The sequence below is a fragment of the Beta vulgaris genome, chromosome 4 (genome assembly GCF_026745355.1).
Source record: "Beta vulgaris subsp. vulgaris cultivar EL10 chromosome 4, EL10.2, whole genome shotgun sequence".
NCBI classification, from domain to species: Eukaryota; Viridiplantae; Streptophyta; class Magnoliopsida; order Caryophyllales; family Amaranthaceae; genus Beta; species Beta vulgaris.
This window is the reverse complement of record NC_079205.1, coordinates 62,417,303-62,438,678: the sequence shown is the minus strand read 5'-3', so window position 1 is coordinate 62,438,678 and position 21,376 is coordinate 62,417,303. Positions and strand designations below refer to the sequence as shown.

The following is a 21,376-nucleotide window of genomic DNA, read 5'->3' as shown; positions in this document are numbered from 1 at the left end:
ATGGCCAACAACAAGTCCACAACCATCCCTCACAAACTTCCAACTACTTCAGAAGACAACAACAACAACAATCAACATGGTGTCTCTCATCATGAAACCCTCCTTGGCTCCTTGATGCTTCGGAACCCGAACTCGACACCCAACCGGGTTTCGAGCCCGATTCACAATGACATTCCCATGTCAAGTAACCACATTCCTCCCATCATACTCAATTCTGCTTCTCCTAATGACCTTAATGGTCAGGTTGTTCCAAGCCCAAGGGCCAATGTGGTGGTTAGGCAATCAAAGCCTAGGGGAAGGCCAAAGGGGTCCAAAAACAAGCCCAAGGCCCCAATCTATGTGGCCCAACCATTGGCTGAGCCCAACAACAAGAACCAATTGCTTGAAATCCAACCTGGGTCGGATATCATGGAGAACATTCAAGGATTTGCTCGGGCCCATAATGTTGGGCTTGTTTTCTTGAGTGGGGTGGGCCGAGTTCGAAACGTTTCGTTTCGGAACTACTCGGCCCACCAGCCCTCAATTAATCATGTTGGGCTATTTGACTTGGTGTCCTTGAGTGGTATTAATGTGGGGTCCGCTGTTTTGACCAATAGAGAAGAGACAGGTGGCATGTCGTACTCATACTTTAATGGGTCCCACAGCAATTACTTGTCTATTGTGATGACGGGGCATAGGGGAATTATGTTTAGTGGGGTTGTAACTGGAAGACTCATTGCTGCTTCGACTGTCATACTTAGTGTAACAACTTTTATCAACTATGAGTTTCATAGACTTCAATCTCAAGTTATTGACTATCAAAATCAACATCCACATGTTAGTGGTGTCGGGTCGAGTATGGCCGGGCCGAGTTCGTGTCCGGGTTCATCTTCTGAAGCAATTGGGTACGTAGATGAAGCGATGAATTGGGATCCAAATCCGAATGAACGGAAGCATATCCGTTTTTCTGATTACTAAGAAACATTGAAAGATTACCATTGCACCATCTACAAATCTAAAATTATTTTCAAAAAAGAATTTCACCATGCATTTCCTTATCATTCAGTAATGCACAATGTATTCTTATGAAAAAAGTGTAGAAAATAGGGATATAGTCCATATAGATACATTTTGGGTTACTGTATAGTCTCTATAGTATAGAGGAGTCATGCATGTTGCAATGTCACATTATATTGTATGCCTATGGTCTATGGAGGCAAGGGTGGTTATTTTATTAGCAACACACTTGTTAGGGATTATGTCAAATTGGAATAAATTTGGTGCAATGAAAGATGAAATATTTGGTACTAGTATCTTCAACAATTTATATTATGTAAAATCAGTTTGTTTATATTGTATTAGTATACTTGCATTGAGGTACAAGAAAAGTAGTAGAAGCAATGTCATGAAAAAGTTGTACGACTGATCTAAAATCAAATTTGAGATTCAAGCTATTGAGGAGATTTTCATTACTGTAAAAATAATAAGCCATGTTTGATTTTTTAATAGTGGTATATTTTGACTCTCATTTTCTCTCATTCTACTTCGTTTATTATTTGAAGAGCTACTCACTTACTACTATTCATTTAGTCAAAGTTTCTAAAAACTTTTGATCGTGTTTGTAATTTGATGTATACATATGGCAAATTCAAACATGTGAGATGTCGTTCGTTTAGTCTCCATGTGTACATTAATTATAATATTGTTTTACTAATATATGTTTAATGAAATTAATGATCAAAATTAGATTGGAGACCGTTTAAAGTGCAAGTAAGTAGATCTTTTAAATAATGGAGGGCATAATACATGATGTGAAGAAATCCAAATACATTTTCTTTATGACAAGCGTATAGTAGTGATATTTTAAATTCACATTCTAATACACTATATATATTTTGTTAATTATAGTTGATGACATTTTAACCTATTTTTTTTTATAATTGAAACATTTTAAGTTTTACAGTCTCCAATAATGAATATCGATGAATAATATATATATATATATATATATATATATATAATATATATATATATATATATATATATAATAATATTATAATATATAATAATATATAATATCATATGAGTATAAATTAATATAAAGTTTATATTGAAAATACAATATAATATCACAGTATGAGTATCGTATTAGTGAGATTATAAGGGTCAAAATATTCTAATATGGACCTGAAAATCAAAATGTTCTTACTTATATCACTCCTAAAAATCAAAATATTCTAATATGGATCGGATGTTAGACTGTTAGTGTTATTTCATGGTGACTATAATGTTGCTAAGAGGAGCCTTATGTGCATGCCACCATGAAATAAATAACAGTTGATTATGAACAAGTGCATGCAGGACTCTAAACCATAATTTAAAATGAAAGAGGGAATACATATTCTGAAATATAATACCCAAACACTTAAGTGCAATAATTTTATTTTAAACCAATGCTAGTGTTACATAACCATTGTATTGTAGTCTGTAGAGATTCCCAATATATCTATACTAATATATAAAAAGGCGTTTGTAAACAAAGAAGGATATCACATGATAACACTTTTTTAGGGTTTTTTTACTCCATGTATTCATATACAATATAAAAAATCGTACATGCATTGTATAAGGTTTAAATCTCGTGACTTCAAAGTTATATGCTAAAGTTTATACCACTAATTCAGTTTATGTTTAGTGCTATCATTTTTTAGAGTAAAATATTTATAAATGAAAAATGTAAGTACACGAGGCGTAGCTTGGACCTAAAAACTAATTTATCTATATAAATATATTAAAAACCGCTTTTAAGCCAGTTCGCACGCCACACGACACTATCCGTTTAGTTATTTCGTTCAATGTCATCAACATACATTAAAAAATATGAAACGTGTTTCGTATAAGATTCGACCACGAAACCTCAAATTAATACAATAAAGTTCTGACATTAAATGCTACTCCCTCTGTTTTTTTTTATCATTCCTACTTTTCTGTGCGCGTCTTCCAATGCACGTTTTAAAACTTAAATATCTTTCATTATATATTAGTAAAATTATAACGATTGAATATTAATAAAGTACTAATTGAGACGAATCAAACAAGACCCCACATGATTATGTTTTTTCTTATAAATTGAGAACATTTGAGAAGATTCTCTCTATGTATGAATAGTGTCAAGATTCCAAGTGAGAAGGATAAAAAAAAACAGAGGGAGTACTATTTTAACATGAAAATAATAACCTGCTACATCGTCCAGGTTTAATAACTAGTTACATACTCAAAATTAGTGCGTTTTCACTATCGTTTTGAATGTGGACTACTATTTTGAAGAATTAGTCCTATTATTAGTGGCATTACGATCTCATTCAAAGTTGTTGGTTTAATCAATAACGCTACATCAGTAATAGTAACATTTAAGAATGACTTTACATGGTTCCAAATTAGAGTTAAATTAGATACATGAGTTTATAATTAAAGACATCATCTTTAGATTCGTTTCTCGTTAGTGATACAAAACTAAATTAGCAACTCCTTTTGTAGATATGACTTAGTAATTGTCTTCGTTACATTTTTACATTCTGTAATTTTCTTGACGAAAAAACAGTGATCAGTGACATTACTAACATACTTCATGAATATAAAATGGCTTGAAAATTTCACCAATTTTTAGTAATTAATCGAAAAGAAAAAAAAGAATCAATCTAGGTGTGAACTTAGTTGATCACATTAAACTTTATGAGAATTTATTTCCATGTCAAGAATATTTGTTTCACCTGCTAACATCAAAGACTTGGCTGTCTTACAAATCCTGATTACCTAATGGAAATGTACCATGATCTTTTTCCCTTATTAGTGAAATATATTTCCACAAATGAGGTAAAACAAAGAAAAGGAAACAAAGTCCTTATTAAACTTCTATGTCAATTGTAACACTTGGAAGCCCATTGGAGAATAAGATGTGAGTGACAATAAAGTAGATGATTTTTCGAACGTTTAGTGCTTTTATTATACATCCAGATGTACCTATTTTTAAATTTTTTGGTTATGAATATATAGGTTACTAGATATATTCTAGTATATAATGTAAATTATAGACCATTTTTGTGTAAAACTCTATCAACTATTTGAAGAATTACTATGTGTCTTTGAACAAAATTATTTGTCTAAAAGTAAGTCAATTTACATACATATAATGTTAAATATTGAAAAAGTAGTAATGGTATGTATATTTATTTATTCCTTTTAATTTGTATGATATAAAAAAGGTATACAAAACTAGAAATTTCTTCTCTCAACACTAAATTTATAATATAAAAAAGGTATAAAACAGATTAGTGCACTAGTTCGATTTTCCCAAAAAAAAAGTATTAAAATAAAATATGAATATATACCATCCAAATATGGGTCAATATCTCAGTGGATTTGAGTGAGATATCTTAGATAGGAAAGCATGATTTGCTTCTCAATATATGCACCAACGAGATCAAGCTAAATTTGTGAAGGAGATGCTAATGCTTCATAATAGATTATACAATTTGACTTTTGCATTATTCACACACTCTCATTTGACCGTGTTTTGTGATTTTTAGGTAAGGAAAACTGTAGTTATGTGGGATCTTGTTAGTTTCATCTCGATATATACTTAATTTTAGAACATCAATTTTTATATAATTTTCACACGTAGGGAACTAGAGATATTAATAGTTAAGATTATACGTTGACAAGCGTGCCCGAAAAAGTCTGTCAAGTATTTTGAAACAGAGGAAGTAAGTTGAATATTCTATTTGTATTGGAAATCGTCCAATAAAGGTAGCAATATCAATTAAATTATCTCCTTCTATATAAAAATATTTCATACCTTTTCCAATGACTAGCAGAAGATAATATTTGAATATTATATATTTAGGGCTGACAAAAGCTGACCAACCCGACATCCTAACTAGAAATAAACGGGTTTTAAACAAATCCAACCCATTTAATTAATTAGATCAACTCATTTACAAGTCACTTCGGCTTTCCTAGGAACGTTGCAAGAGAATATGACCATGCCCGGAGAAATCCAAAAATGTTCCAAAAACAACCAATATTGAAAGTTATATAATACACGCTTTCAGACTATCCCGGGGACAAAGCTCCAAACGCCACGGGATGCCTCCTAGGGACCTGGGAAGTCATTGGAAAGGAGTCATATAGCTTGGAACGTACAAATATGTGGATGCCTTTATGTTCATTTCGAGACAATTTTGGGTTTCATGAGAAAATGTACAAATAGGGTGTTTCAGAGGCTTTTCGAGGCAACACAAATGATGCCAAGCACCCGCACAACTTTAAAAGTCACCTCAGCTTTCCTAAGAATATTTCGGGAGAAAATATGGTCAGGCCTGGAAAAGTCCAAACATGTCCCAAAAAACAGCCAAAAATTAAAGGTCATAATACACGCTTTCGGACTTTCCCCGGGCCCGAGCTACGGACGCCACGGGATGCCTCCTAGGGACATGGGAGGTCATTTGGAAATGAGTCATGTAGCTTAGAACGAAAGATGTGGATGCCTTTACGTTCATTTCGATGCAATTTCGGGTTTCACGAAAAATGAACAAATGGGGTGTTCAAAGACTTTTCGAGGCAATGCAAATTGTGCCAAGCACCCATGCAACATTACATGTCACGTCGGCACTCTTAAGAATATTTCGGAAGAAAATATGACCAAGCTCGGAGAAGTAAAAAAATGTCCCAAAAACAACCAAAATTGAAAGTTATAATACACGATTTCGGATTTTCCTGGGGCCCGAGCTCCGGACACCACGGGATGACTCCTAGGGGAATGGGAGGTCATTGGAAATGAGTCATGTGGCTTGGAACGAATATGTGGATGCCTTTACGTTCATTTCGAGGCAATTTTAGGTTTCACGAGAAATGAACATATGGGGTGTTTAAAGGCTTTTCGAGGCAACACTAATGGTGCTAAGTACCCGCGCAACATTACATGTCACTTCGGGTTTACTAGGAATGTTTCAGGAGAAAATATGGCCAGGCTCGGAGAAGTCCAAAAATGTCCCCAAAAAAACCAAAATTGAAGGTTATACTACACGCTTTCGGACTTTCTTGGGGTCTGAGCTCCGAATGTCGCGAGATGCCTCCTTGGGACATGGGAGGTCATTGAAAAGGAGTAATGTGGCTTGGAACGAATATGTGGATGCCTTTATGTTCATCTCGAAGCAATTTTGGGTTTCACAAGATATTAACAAATGAGGTGTTCAGAAGCTTTTCGAGACAATGCAAATGGTGTCAAGAACCCGGGCAGCGTTGAAAGTCACATCGGTACTCCTAGGAATGTTTCGGGAGAAAATATGACTTGGTCTGGAGAAGTACAAAAATGTCGCAAAAATAGCCAAAATTGAAAGTTATAATTCACATTTTCTGACTTTTCCGAGGTCTGAACGCCACGGGATGCCTCCTAGGGATATGGGATGTCATTGGAAAGGAGTCATGTGGCTTGGAACGAATATTTGGATGCATTTACGTTCATTTTGGGGTAATTTGGGTTTCACGATAAATGAACAAATGGGGTGTTCAGAGGATTTCCGAGGCAATTGAAATTGTGCCAAGCACCCATGCAACATTACATGTCACGTCGGCACTCCTAAGAATATTTCGGAAGAAAATATGACCAAGCTCGGAGAAGTAAAAAAATGTCCAAAAAAACAGCCAAAATTGAAGGTTATAATACACGCTTTTGGACTTTTCCGGGGCCCAAGCTCTGGACAGCACGGGATGACTCCTGGTGGAATGGTAGGTCATTGGAAAGGATACATGTTGCTTGGAACGAATATGTAGATGCCTTTACGTTCTTTTTAAGGCTGTTGTAGCTTTCACAAAAAATAAATAAAATGGTTGTTTAAAGGCTTTTCGAGGCAGCACTAATGGTGCCAAGCACCCGCGCAAAGTTACAAGTCACTTTGGCTTTCCTAGGAACATTTCGAGAGAAAATATGGCCAGGCCAGGAGAAGTCCAAAAATGTCCCAAAAACAACGAAAATTAAAGGTTATAAATACACGCTTTCGAAATTTCCCGGGGTCCGAGCTTCGAATGTCGCGGGATGACTCCCAGGGACATGGGAGGTCATTGAAAGGAGTCAAGTGGCTTGGAACGAATATACGAATGCTTTTACGTTCATTTCGAGGCAATTTTGGGTTTCACGAGAAATGAACAAATGGGGTGTTCAGAGGCTTTTCGAGGCAATGCAAATTGTGCCAAGCACCCACGTGAGTTACAAGTCACGTCGGCACTCCTATAAATGTTTCGGTAAAAAATATGACCAGGCCCGGAAAAATCAAAAAATGTCCCAAAAACAACAATTGAAGGTTATATAGTACACGTTTTCGGAATTTTCCGGGGCTCGAGCTCAGAATGCCACGAGATGCCTCTTGGGGCCATGGGAGTCATTGAAAAGGAGTCATGTGGTTTGGAACGATTTATAGATGTCTTTACGTTAATTGCGAGGCAATTTTAGGTTTCAAGAGAAATGAACAAACAGGGTGTTTAGAGGTTTTTCGAGGCAACACAAATGGTGCCAAGCACCTCCACAACGTTACAAGTCATGCCGACCTTCCTAAGAACGTTTCGGGAGAAAATGTGACCAGCCCTGTAGAAGTCCAAAAATGCCACCAAAACAGCCAAAATTGAAGGTTATAATACACGCTTTCGAACTTTTCTGAGGCCCGAGCTACAGACGCCACGAGATGCCTCATAGCGACATAGGATGTCATTGGAAAGGAGTCATGTGGCTAGGAACGAATATGTGGACGCGTTTACGTTCATTTCGAGACAATTTGGGTTTCACGAGAAATGAACAAATGGGTGTTCATAAGCTTTTCGAGGCAACACAAATGGTACCAAGCACCAGCGCAACGTCACAAGTCTCGTCGACTTTCCTAGGATCGTTTCGGGAGAAAATATGACCAGTCCCGAAGAAGTCCAAAAATGTCCCAAAAAAGCCAAAATTGAACGTGATAAGTAGTAAAAACTAAAAATGACCCAATCCGATTAAAATTTAGTCGAACTAATACTACCTTTGTTCTTTTTCTATTACAGCAATGTGTAAGACACAATTTTTAAGAATTTTGAACAAATGAGTAGCTTAACATAAAAGTAACTCTTTATTTAGGGTAGGAGAGAAAACATCCGTAGAAAATAAAAGCAATTTTATAAGGCAAAGTGAGTAATTAACGATGGTTTTAATAAGATAAAGTAAAGGCACGCAATATTGTCAATTAAAGTTGTGTTTATACCAAGAATTGTTGCAATAGATGTGAAACTACCCAAAATAGTAATTATTGTAATATAAAACGAATGGAGGAAGTATATTGTAACCTCGTCTCATGTACGAATCTATAATATGTAAAGTTTTGTGTATTACAGAAGCTTTAGTGATTTACCATTTAATACTACCATACATCATCTATTCTAAAGTAAAATTAGCTTGTAACAAAAATAAAATTAGCTTGTAACAAAATTTGAACTCGTGACCTCTTGCTATTGTAACATGACACAATTACCATCTCAACCAACTTTTAATCACGCTTTAAGTGTCCACATTATTATATTTGTATCCTTTAAATGTTGACTTTCCTTAATATATTTTAGTGTGAATAAAAAAAAATGCATATCAAGTTCGGAAACACAATACCAACCCGGGACAACGCCCGAACCCAAATACTAGTTCTTCATTATATTATGCTTCTATGTAATACTTTCTTAGTTTTTAGTTATTACTCCCTCCGCCTCTTATCCATTTACCCACTTCATTGACTCAAAATTTCAGGAGAAATAATATGTGGGTCCTAAATAGAAAGAAAAAGAAAAAATATTAATTTATTATAAGTCAAGGGAGAGAAGAATATTGACAAATACAAAAATGATGTTTTACGTAAAAGATAATAATATAAACTATTGGGTCCATTTTTTAAAAATAAGGACGGTAAACTAATAAGAGATAACCCGAAAAGAAAAGTACATAAACTAATAAAAACAGATGGACTATTTTAGAGTTGTATGCACCCGTTCTTGATAAACTGATTACTAGTATGATTGTCTAAATGATAGTATGATACAATAGAAAAAAGGAAGGAAGTATTATCTAATATTACCTTTGTTTTTTTATATGTAACATTTGCCTTTTTAAAGAGTATATCTATACTAATATATTAAAAGGCGTGCGTAAATCAGGAACGGTGCCACGTGGCGCTCTTTGCATAGTATAGGTTTTGATCTCGTGACCTCAAGTTCATGCACTAAAGTTTTAACCACTAGACCAAGTAGTATTTAGTGCTATTATATCAAAATACAATATTAATAAATGAAATTTTTTTTACCCGGGGCATTACCCGGACCTAATAACTAGTTAAGATAATCAAATGTTGCGACTAAAAAAACTGATGAAGTATAATTGGACTCCAAATTCAAGCCAGCCCACGCCCCCAAATATTTCGTTCTTGTTGGTTGGATTTTATAGTCGAGGAGATTGCGCCACAAATCGCCAAACCCGGTCCACTAATACAAGATGTTCCAGAGGTTAAATAAAAGGCTGAATGCCTGAATCTTTTGACTGGTTCATGGATAAACAATTAACAGCGCAACTCTTTTAACTTTCACCGTGAAAATCAGTGGTCAAAACTATGATACATACATTTTCAAGCTTGGGACAACAACACTGAGTGGTTCAGCAACTTTATTTACTTGGACTAATCACTTGATTTACTTGGACTAATTCACTAATCACTTCATATGAAGAACACAATTTGGAAATATATACTTCCTCCGTTCTGTTTTAAATGAAACGTTTGTTTTTTTACGCAATCCAACGCGCTTCTTCAATCATTAATATCTTTAGTTGTGCACACGTAAAAAAATATAAAAAAGTTGTAATGTGATAGTATGCATCGAGACGAATCTAACAAGATCCCATTTGACTATGTCTTTTCTTTATCTAATTGTGATAAATTGGAGTCAAAATTGATCAATGAATAGTGTCATTTCACCTAATGTTTCATTCAAAACAGAACGAAGGAAGTATCATAGTTCAGTGATGAAGTGTGGCAGGAAATCAATGAATTAGATATTTAGATGTGCAATTTGATCAATTTCTTTGTTCACATTGTGACAAAGGTTTAATTCTTGCCCCTTAGAAAGTGAGATCCCAAAGAGATTTTATCATACTTTTAAAATAAATTTGATCAATTTCTTATCTTTTTTTTCTCTTTTCTTTATTTAAATAAAAATTATCTTGCTTTGGACAAAATCAATTTCATATCTTCTTTTTCCTTTTTTCTGTAAATAAAAATTAACTTGTTTGGAAGGACCATTACTTGTCATTAATTTAAATGGATGGCTGAGATTAGCCTAACTCTATGTAGAGTTCTGCTATAACTATAGAGGCTCCGAGCTTCTTAAACCTAATCTAATTTCAAGAGAGGGAAGAGTTAGAGCATCCACCAACCCAGGTCTTAATTTGTGATCTAAAATGTGGAACAACTGATAAAAGTATGTGCTCTAAAAATTATCCGTAATTATCATAATTAACCATAGTCTCAAATTCATGAGACGAAGACTATTTTTCTTAAAAAGGCAAAGCCTAGAATCTAGAAGAATATGAATCTACACCAAATGTTGGAAAGATGTATGGATATAATAGAGTATTAAGGATACTTTTGTAATATTAGATTTGATTGAAACTTATTGGACTTGATCACACCTTAATGAAACTTATCTGAACTTATATAAATTGATGTGAACTGATTGGACCTGAAACTTATTCTTTAAGGTGAAAAAAACGCACCCTATAACAATCAAACATGGACCTCACGCCAAGAATTGAGAAGTTTGGCCAAGTGATTCAAAATCCCTTTCTGAAAGCTCAAGAAGTATATAGGGTTTTTGAAGATTATTAGACTGATGGCAGTTGGAGGCAACATGATAGAAGTGCCAACAACAAATGGTCCCTTATAAGAGAATCACACTTATAGGCCATAATACAAACAACAGAGCTTTGGAGAACACTTGTATAAGATATACTTCCTCCGTTTCTTTTTACTCACTACACTTCTCATTTCACGAACTCCTAGGCAATTTTTGGAGAAGAGAGAGGTAGAGAGTAAAAAGAAAAGGGACCCATGTGGGAGGAGAGAGATAGAGAGAGTTTATTGCCCAAAAAAGAAGTGTAGCAAGTAATGTGAAACTTCCCATAATGGGAAGTGTAGCGAGTAAAAAGAAACGGAGGAAGTATAAGTAGATGTAATTTCATTCAGAAAATATCCGGAGAAATAAAGAAACAGACGTACAAACATGGACCCATTGAAAAACATCTGCTATGATGTTTCTTGTATAGGACAACAAACTCATTTATATCATTTAATTTTGGGCCATAAATCTCAATAGAACAAGACATGTTGGACAAGAATAATGCATTTCATCCACGAAATTTTTCTTCTTTGTTTCTTTTTTAACTGGTCATCCATGATAGTTCCTTGTATTGCATAGGACTTTTCCAATCCATCAATGATTTTCAACTATGGTTGTGGTTTCTTTGTTATTACAGTTGCTTTAGGTTTAAAGAGTTAAATTTCAGAGCCGAACATTCATACTATTTTTCGATAAATAAGTTATGTATTTGAAAAGTTATACTAACTCGTGACAAATACGGTTAAATTGAACTTATATACTGTTAAATTTATCATAACTTATATTATGGAATCTTTAAACTTGATGTGGATGGTAAGATAGTGAGATTCATTTACCTTATTAGTAATTTTTTCCTTCGTTACACTAGAAATTTAGTATAATCAAATTGATAATACAGAGTCTAATCCAGTATAGTGAAACAAACTTGCATTATCTTAAATCTCGATTAATTCCATGAAGAATCCAAGGCACAAAATTTGATGTCATTTTAGAAGTGGTAAAAACAGAAACTTTAAGTACCATCAAAATCATATAAACATCATGATTTTGTTCACTACATGCTAGACCTCATAAATCTACTATTGCTACCACTAAAACAACATTAAAACTTTATATTAGCACTTGTACTTTGCACCTTTAGGTATAAAGAAAATTAAATAGAGAGCAACTTTACCAGTAAAAAAGAGAGAAAAATTGGTGTAAAGCCTATATTAAGTATTACAATTTGCATCTTACACCTACATAACACCCAATTCTCAAATTTTCCACCCATGTGTTTGCACATGATACAGGCTATTACAAGGAAGCTAGTATTTATCATTTTATATGTAAATACGGGTGTATGATAAATAAACTCGTGATTAAGTAAACTTACCAAAGTACCTTTTCTCGAATAGTTATTTGCTCGACTCTCGAGACCCATTCTCCACTTAGCCCCGCTCCCCTAGTTACTGTATGGATATTTATATCTCGGATTGTAATAATATTTTGAATAACGTTTAAGTAATGAATAATTTCCCTATTACCCAAAAAAAAAGTTTCACAAAATAAATCATTAACAATTTCTCAAAAGATCCAAACTTTTTCTCTTTTCTCATAAGCGAAATACATCTTAATATTTCATTCTTCTCTCATATTAATTACTACATAAGATTAAGCATTACAACAACAACAAAAAACCAAACTTTCCAAAAAAAAAAAAAAAAACACCCATTATGATAAATCTTTATTATTATTATTTTCTAGTAGTACTCCATAACTAATAAATTTAAGCTGTTGATTTGCCAGGTGGAGGTTTCTCAGCAGCATTAGCATTTTGTGGGGCCACATTATGATGATGATGATGATCAGATGAAGAAGCAGCTGATTGATGATGATGATTATTATTGTTGTTATTTTTGTGGTGATTTTGATCAACGGTTGTGATTTGATCAATCATCAGATCAGACGGTGGAGGATCAAATGCTGTGATTTCAAGTGGTAGCACAAGTGAAGCTTGACGGCGGTGACGGGACATATTTGCTGCGGTTTTTGCGGTGGTTTTTGCGGTGGAGAGAGAAAGAATAGAGAGAAGCAAAAAACTTATGTGAGGGAGTTTTTAGTTGTTGGTTTGGTTTAGTTTGGTTGGTTATACACTCATATTAATATGCACACAAAAGAAAAAAGAGTACACTTTTTATTTGTTTGTTTGATGATTCTATATGTAGTACATGAGTTCCTTTAAATAAGAGGAGGTGTAAAAATTGTGTGAATGGTCTTTACGCGCTTAAGAGAATCCTTTGGATTACAGAGGTGAGATTGGAGAGTATCATGGTTGGTACTTGGGGAATAGCATTACTTGGACTTATGAAATAGCATTATTTGACTTATTATACTTCTTCTGTTTCGTTTTAAATGCATTAAAGTAATATTTTATGTCTCACAAATAAGATCTCGCTCTTTGTTGCATTTAAAAATGAAACAGAGGTAGTATGTGATATTCACTATGTTCGTAATTAATGTTATTTTTGTACTGGTTAGGAAATGACATTGAGATGAAGAAGATATAAGGGAATTAACATTAATTAGCCTATGATATATACTCCTTCTGTTAGGAATTGAGTTATTTTTGTACTGGTTAGGAAATGACATCGAGATGAAGAAGATATAATAGAAAAGCATTATTTGACTTATGGAATAGCATTAAATGACTTGTAATATGTACTCCATCTGTTCGGAATTAATATTATTTTTGTACGAGTTAGTAAATGACATTGAGATGAAGAAGATAGAGATAAATTGATAAATAGAGGCAGCTTCATTATAAAGGAGAGAGTTTCGCCCATGATTTATAGTTTCAACGTAAACCATTTAGTGGAGAATGTAGGTAAAAACATATTGTTATATTATGATATTAGAGATGAATAGGAGTGCAACAATACTAACAATAGATGTAGTATAATAAATGTACTAGGATAAAAATCGTAGTATCAAATAAGGTTATGTTAACTTGAGTGTGCTACGATTATCAAGGGTTTACGTACATGTGTTAGTATACGCTCATGTGTAACGCTACCCTTATTGATACATGGATGTGACTTGTAAATCTCTATTCCCCTATTTAGCAAAACAAGAGAAATGTCCACATTAAAGTTATGTTAATTTGAGTATGAGGGATACCTAAGTTGGAAAGAGATTGAGCATCTATCCCAAGTTGGATAAACAAATATAACTTGTAAGTTATGGTTTCAGAAGATCATGTAATCTAATTTCACTTTTAATAGGTTGAGATTCTTATCGCCTAACTTGTAAGTCAAGGTTTATACCTATAACTTTTTCCTTGTAAATTGTGGTATTTACTTTGATGTTTGGATGAGGTGTATTTATCTAATTAACTTAGCTAGGACTATATAATAAAACTCATATTGTACACTTTCACATGGTGATAGTACATGTAACATGTATTGCATGTATTTGGCATGTGATCAATGTGCGTATGATGCACACATCCAAGATTGAAAGAATAAGAATTTTGTGGTGCAATTGAGGAATGAAAATATGAAATTTGTGTGTATTTTTCGAAAAAAGAGCTAGAGCCTAGAAGGTCCAATCGATGAAGTTCGTAACTTGTAAGTGATGGGAATAATGTTTTCCTTGTCAAAATAATATTGAGATGAACTTTTTATTTAACTTAAAATATAGTCGTAAACTATATTTGAAAATAACTTGATTGTGTTGTATATAAATATGTTAACTACGTCTACCAGACAAATTAGATGAAGTTTTATTTATCGTGAAAATTAGATTTCAAAATAGGAGAATGTAAGAAGTACTCTCATGTTACACCCTTAATAAAGCCTAAACAGAGAATCACATCTCATCTATACTGATATATTAAAGGAAATAGTGAATGCGTTATATATGATTTAATTTCATGACATTAAATTTATATATAAAACTCTTAACCATAAAGCCACGTGATATTTGGTGAAATTATTTTAATGTAAGATATTAATAATGAAAATTATAAGTTCACGCAATATATAGTCCGAACCTACAAACTAGCTAATAAGTCATATACCAAGGATTTTTTGGGAGCGTTCGCACCTCAGAGGCTCAGAATATAGACATGCATCTATACACCTTCTAGGCTTCTACCGGATCACAAAATTAAACAATTATGTGTATATAATTGGGTTGTTGTAAGTCAACATGATTATTTTATAGAAAATTGACTTCGATTCTAACGAAGCATAAAAGTCGGATGCAATTTGTAAACGAAATTAGTAGTTTAATCCATGGTGACAGTCAATAACATAAACCTCGAAGATCTTAATCTGCTAATAATATAATTTAATGCTTTACTCTAAATTAACAGATTAAGGATCTCTCACACCCTTCAATGTTTGTATAGAATCTTATCTTTTCGATTTGCATTTTCATATCCTCGGCACTACCATGCAATAGTATATTTAATGGCTCAATCCTTCATTGTTCTCCAAAAAGAATTAAGCAAATATCATGTTTTAGGAGGCAAGGTTCTCTTGTCTTCAATGACTTGTTACGGCCCGTTTGATAGACGATAATTTATAGAAATATTTTTAGTTGAAAGATGTATTTGTGTTGATATATATTCATGATAATGTTTATGTGATTATGAATATCAATTTTCAGTTGTTTTGAGGGTTAAGAGTTAAGGGAAGGTTTGGTTAGTAGTTTTTATGTAGGTCGGGACTTTGCATTAAATAGGTGGAGTCGTGTGGGGACTAATATTCACATGCATCCAACCTCTACGTGTTTGTTCAACATAAATAAATCTTGTGTTAGTTGTTACGTTAATGATTGACTATATATACTACCTTAATGAATAAAGGTCGCCTTAAAAATACTAATATATCAATTTGACATCTAAAATATAGTTTTTAATTGGTCAAAAATTTAAATTTTGAACTCCTTCAAATTGTTGTATTGCACAAAAAACAAAAACAAGGGATGAGTTGGGAGGAAAAAAAATTAAGATTATATGTGAGGATCAATTTACAATTGATATGTAAGGCTTTTGTTCTATGTATCTTATATCAACACTTAAAAACTCAAATTATATCAACACTTAATTAAGTATAGTTAATTCACCTTTGGAATCTTTAACTTCAACATTTTATAATTTCAATGAGCTGAGAGATTCCATGACTTGTGGATTGTAACTAATGGCATATTCAAAGATTGTTAGATTTTTCCATGTTTGCCATGTACTAATTTGTAAATTTACATTGTATAATCATTGTTTTCAAAATTCATTGTATCTCTATAGTTTTGGAAGTGTCCCTTTGATATTCATATCGTTATGTCTTTCTTAATAAGTACTTATGTTAGATAGATGCTTTTGAATTCAAATCTTGTTTTGTTATTAGCTTGTAAAATTTCATCAGTGTAAAATTTGGAAAATTTTCATCGGTAATCCTGATCAGTTCTGACGGTAACTCCATATCTATGGTTATATTTGAAAAGTGGTATTATTAACAATTTTTCATTATATACAATTGCTAAAAGGGTTGTTTTCATATGTAAGTATTTTAGATAATAGATAGACACAACTTTCCTTTAAAAAACACATTCTAATTCATCTCTTTCTAAATACGGGCATTAAATAGGTTTTCAATAAGAGAAAAAGAAAAATCAATTTTTTTTCTAAGGGAACTTGTGTCATTCTAGTCTAAAGTACCTTGATTAGTTTATAAACAACCCTTTCACTAACTCTTTATAACAACAAATGTCTATTAATACCACTTTCTCAAATATAACCATAAACACGAGGTTAACGTTGAGAATTAAAATTAAGTTTGGCTACATACCAAAGAGAAAAAGCCATTGTTCTGGGTTATCTATCATTTAAAATTCCCCTTAAAATTTTGAAGTGGGATATCATAGGTTTAACAAAAAATTCCCTAAATTAGCTAATTAAGTCAATTTTAATATCCAAACAAATAAAAGAAATGATTGAAGATATCAAAAAATGTTTCACTTAGAAGTTTATTAATGAGAAATAATGATAAGGCCATCATTGACACCAACTCTATATAACAAATTTAGAGTGAAGGTTTTTAATGTAGAATTTCAACAAACAAAAGGACATAAAACTTAAATTTATACATTAAGATAAAATTGATCTCAATATACCTATAACACCTGAATACTATGAGAACAATCAACTATCAATTTTGTCAATTTCGATTTCTCACTCAATTAATTAACTATAATATTGATATACTGTCATTTACCTTCTAATGTCTAAATCGATTTTCATGTCACCAATTCATTTTGAGAAGATACTAATTGATTAGAATTATTATGAGAAGCTTAGTTATAACAAGAATATTATATACATACTTCTCTAACATGTTCATCAGAAAATCCAGTAGTCAACAAAATTTGGTTTCTTGTTGTGAAAGATGAACAAAAAACTGTAAGGTATACATGGAAAAAACTAGTTGTAGTTGAACAAAAAATTGCAAGGTATACATGATACAAGCGACCTTCAATGATTACAAAAGAAAACAAATTTAAGAATTAAACTATATGCTTTGTGCAAATTTACACCATCTCATATAACTATATATTCTATCTATGTTCATGATGCAAGAAAATATAAAAACATACTTCCTCCGTTTCTTTTTACTTGCAACGGTTTGACTTTTACACTATTCACAAACTCTACTTAGTTTATGTTTGGTGATCTATAGTTAAGGAAAAACATATTCATGTGGGACTTGTTAGATTCGTCTAAATGTATATTTTCCGAATATATACTTTTTATAATTTTGATTTATTGGTAACTAAACTTATTGATGGTTGAAATTATGCATTGACAAGCGTGAAAGTCAAACTGTTGCAAGTAAAAAAAAACGGAGGAAGTATATCATATCTTATGTACGTCTAGATTACAATAAAGTATATGAATTACTTAGACATGAAAATTTCCACAACTTTTTTCGACATTTATCTTCAAATTATGGCCAGAATTAAGCTATTCAAAACACCTAATAATTATCTCCAGGCATCATGTATTTTTAACCGTGGATTTGATTGGATGTATTTTGTTTGTATTTGTTGTGCACGAAACATTGAATATTGTTCATCAAATCGTCCTTATCCTCAAGCAGCGTATATATACATTTGTTGTCAGAGTTTCCGTTGGCTTATAGTACTGTCTGTACTGTCGTATTCAACTGCATATGCTAAGATATCACATGCCACTAGGTTGGAGATATACTTCTATGATGTATATATGTCAATAATATCCCAATAATAGCTTGGTTAAACTTGAACTGAACTTTTATTCATCATTTCAAAAGTACTTAAAATCGCTTAAAAAGAAGTTGAAATTACATCTCTAATCTTTTCTTTTTTTTCCCTAAACCACTACTACCCACCTCACTCCACCACCATCCACCTTCTGGCATCACCACCCCATTGCCACAGCCACCTGGAAGGAGTCGAAACTTTTTTAGGACGATGACGACGAACGTCTGGCCTGGAAGTTTGCTCCATGGGTCGAACGCCTGGCCTGGCTTCCAGGCCAGACGTTCGCCCCATGGAGCGAACTTCCAGGCTAGACGTTCTCCCCATGGAGTGAACGTCCAGGCCAGAAGTTCGCCCATCTTCCTAAAAAGATTTTGCCTGCTTCCAGGTGGATGGTGGAGGAGGTGGCGAGTGGCAGTGGGGAAGTAGGTGATGGTGGGTGGTTGCAGGGGTGGCAGGTGGTGGTGGGTGGTGTAGAAAAGAGGAAGGGTAAAATAGTCTATAAAAATAAATTTGGGGGGATATTTAACAAACCCTAGAGGTGTTTTGGACGATAAATTAAAAGTTCGAATCTCTCATTTTCTTTTTTTACTTGTATTATCTTTGTGGCTTATAATTATATAGATTAAAAAAAAAAAATACTATAGGTTTATATGAGATCGAGTTTTCTGCTCCTTATTTACTTCTTAGTTCTTATATTGATTCTTTTTTACCACGAATGGATAAACCTTGCTTCCCCGTTTAAGATTTTCATGTTGATGATTTTTCTATATATTTTGATAACGTTATTAAAAGAGCAACCAAACAAAAAATAGTTAAAATGTCATATATTAATATTAGTAAAGCTCGGTTTGTTTCTACTTCCAAAAAAAGTTCTCGAGCCCTGTTTTTTACTCCATTAATATGGATCGAGTATATTTTATATGTTGAAGAGAACTTAACGTTGGTATCTAGAACCAATTCTTGAAAAATACATCACTTGAAATAATAAGTTTAAAATATTTATGTTGGAATTTGATATCTATAGTAATAGGTATTAAAAGACGTTTCTAAACAAGTAACTACGTCACATGACGCTATCTCTTAGCGTTTTTACAGAAAGTAAACACGCATATAATAATAATAATAAAAAATATAGCTTATAAGATTTAATAATATGACCTCAAGGTTATATACTAAAGTCTTAACCACCAAATCAAGTAATGTTTGGTGTTATATTTATGAAATAAAATGTTAATAAATGAAAATTATAATTACCCGAGGTATCGTCCAAGCTTGAAAACTAGTTATAACCTAAATTTCGTACAGTTTATGAAGATTATGCAAATTGATTCTTATAAATTCTGCTAACTTTACTGAAATTTTCAAGATTAATAATGTATATCATCATCTCAAACTTGACAAGACCACTCAAATACTAAAATGTTGTCTTATATTGTACAAACATTAATTGTATAACTTTTAATGGAACATGATGTATGGCTTGTCTTTAACTTGACACAACTCATGCAACCATTAAACTAAGAAAAGGTTGTCTTAGTCTTTTGCATAATTCCATCGGCAAATAATAATGGAAATAGTTTTTAAATCCTAAAAGAAAATCACACAAATAAATTAAAAGGAAAAAGTGATCAATGTCTTTATATGACGCCCTACTTTGACCAAGCAAGAAGAAGGAAAGAAAATGTACATTTTTGACATATAAAAATTATTTAAAAAGACGGTCTAATTTTAATACAAAAGTAGACCTAGCAATTAAATGGAGTAAACTAGTCACCGAAATAAATTAATCTAGTCACTATTTAATCAATTCTCTTATTAATATTGAGCTTACCGTTGCCTAATTTTAATTTAAAAGTAAACGGTCTCTTACAAGACAAACTTTTTGACAAATTCATTTAAACACCTTATATATTTGAGCCCTTGAATATTTGAAGTATTTGAATAGTGTTATCAAATAAAGTCAAAATCGCCTAATTATAATTGAGATATATCTTTTCAGAGGTGACTTATTACCAATTATAAAGAATAATTTTTATATTTCGAAATAAAAATAGTATCATACAATCTCTAAAAATTTTTTGGAACTTTGAGCAAATTAAAATGTTCCAACTTTAGAATTTATTTAATTTTTACTTTTCAACTAATAATATTTTTAATTTCCCAAAAGAATTTAGTCCGCTAATGTACATCTTGTTATAGAAGAGGAAAATTGCTTTGTTAATCATGTTTATTAGTTTCTCAACATTAAAATATCGAAGTGCCAATAGTAGGTTTTACAATCTATAATCTAACCTAATAACTCAATTATAATTAAAATTTTAATTATTCAACCCATTTATCTTATGTGTAAGTATAAAATTCTGCTGATAACATAACCTGAAATCAACCTGATACCAAATTCATTAACCCGAATAGCCAACCAATTTTAACAATCTCAAGAGGGTACTAATATGAGCGCTTCTAATTATGGAGGAAATGTCTCTTTGAGGGCATGTTCTCCCCAACTTATCTTCAGTTCAATTCATTTGAATTCACGAGTTTAGTTGCAATCACTTCAGTTCAATTCAGTTCAGTTCAATTACAAACAGTTCGATTCAGTTTAGTCGCAATCAATTTACTTTTGTTCAGTTGATTTATAACGAAGAGAAAAAAACCTAACTTTCTAGCCACTTTCTTAAATCTTAACTTTACACCCTGCTTTGCATTTTTTTTAAAAAAAAACTTGTCTAGTATGGTTTGTCTTTAACTTGACATAATCACTAAATCACTAAAAGCTTGTCGTAATAATCTTGAATTTTCACTAAATAATTACTTCTTGCAAAGTAATTGTATTTAATTTTCAACTACTAAAGAGAACCATATAAACTAAATTAAGGAAAGTGATCAATACCTACACGTTGTCATATGGAAAGTTATCTCTAGAATTGGAAATTACATATTACTTTCAAACCTAATCTAACCTAAGTTTATGTATGTTGGTTAACTATAAATCAATAACAACCATATACTCCACCTTTTTTCCTACACATACAATTCTTTTTTAGTCAGCTAAAGTACATAGCAATTCTTAGATCACCAAACACTAGAAATTTAACACCATCAAGCAAACTTTGTTGTTACAACTTCCAATCTCAAAATTTGTAAACTTACAAGTATATAAAAC

The 21,376-nt window shown here is 32.4% G+C and overlaps 1 protein-coding gene across 1 annotated transcript; it reads left to right on the top strand.

Annotated features, from left to right (window-relative positions):
• Positions 1-957, top strand: LOC104890276 (AT-hook motif nuclear-localized protein 28). Its single transcript, XM_010675696.2, has one exon. The coding sequence runs from the start codon at positions 1-3 to the stop codon at positions 955-957; it is 957 nt and encodes a 318-aa protein (XP_010673998.2).
• Positions 958-21,376: the final 20,419 nt, after the last annotated feature.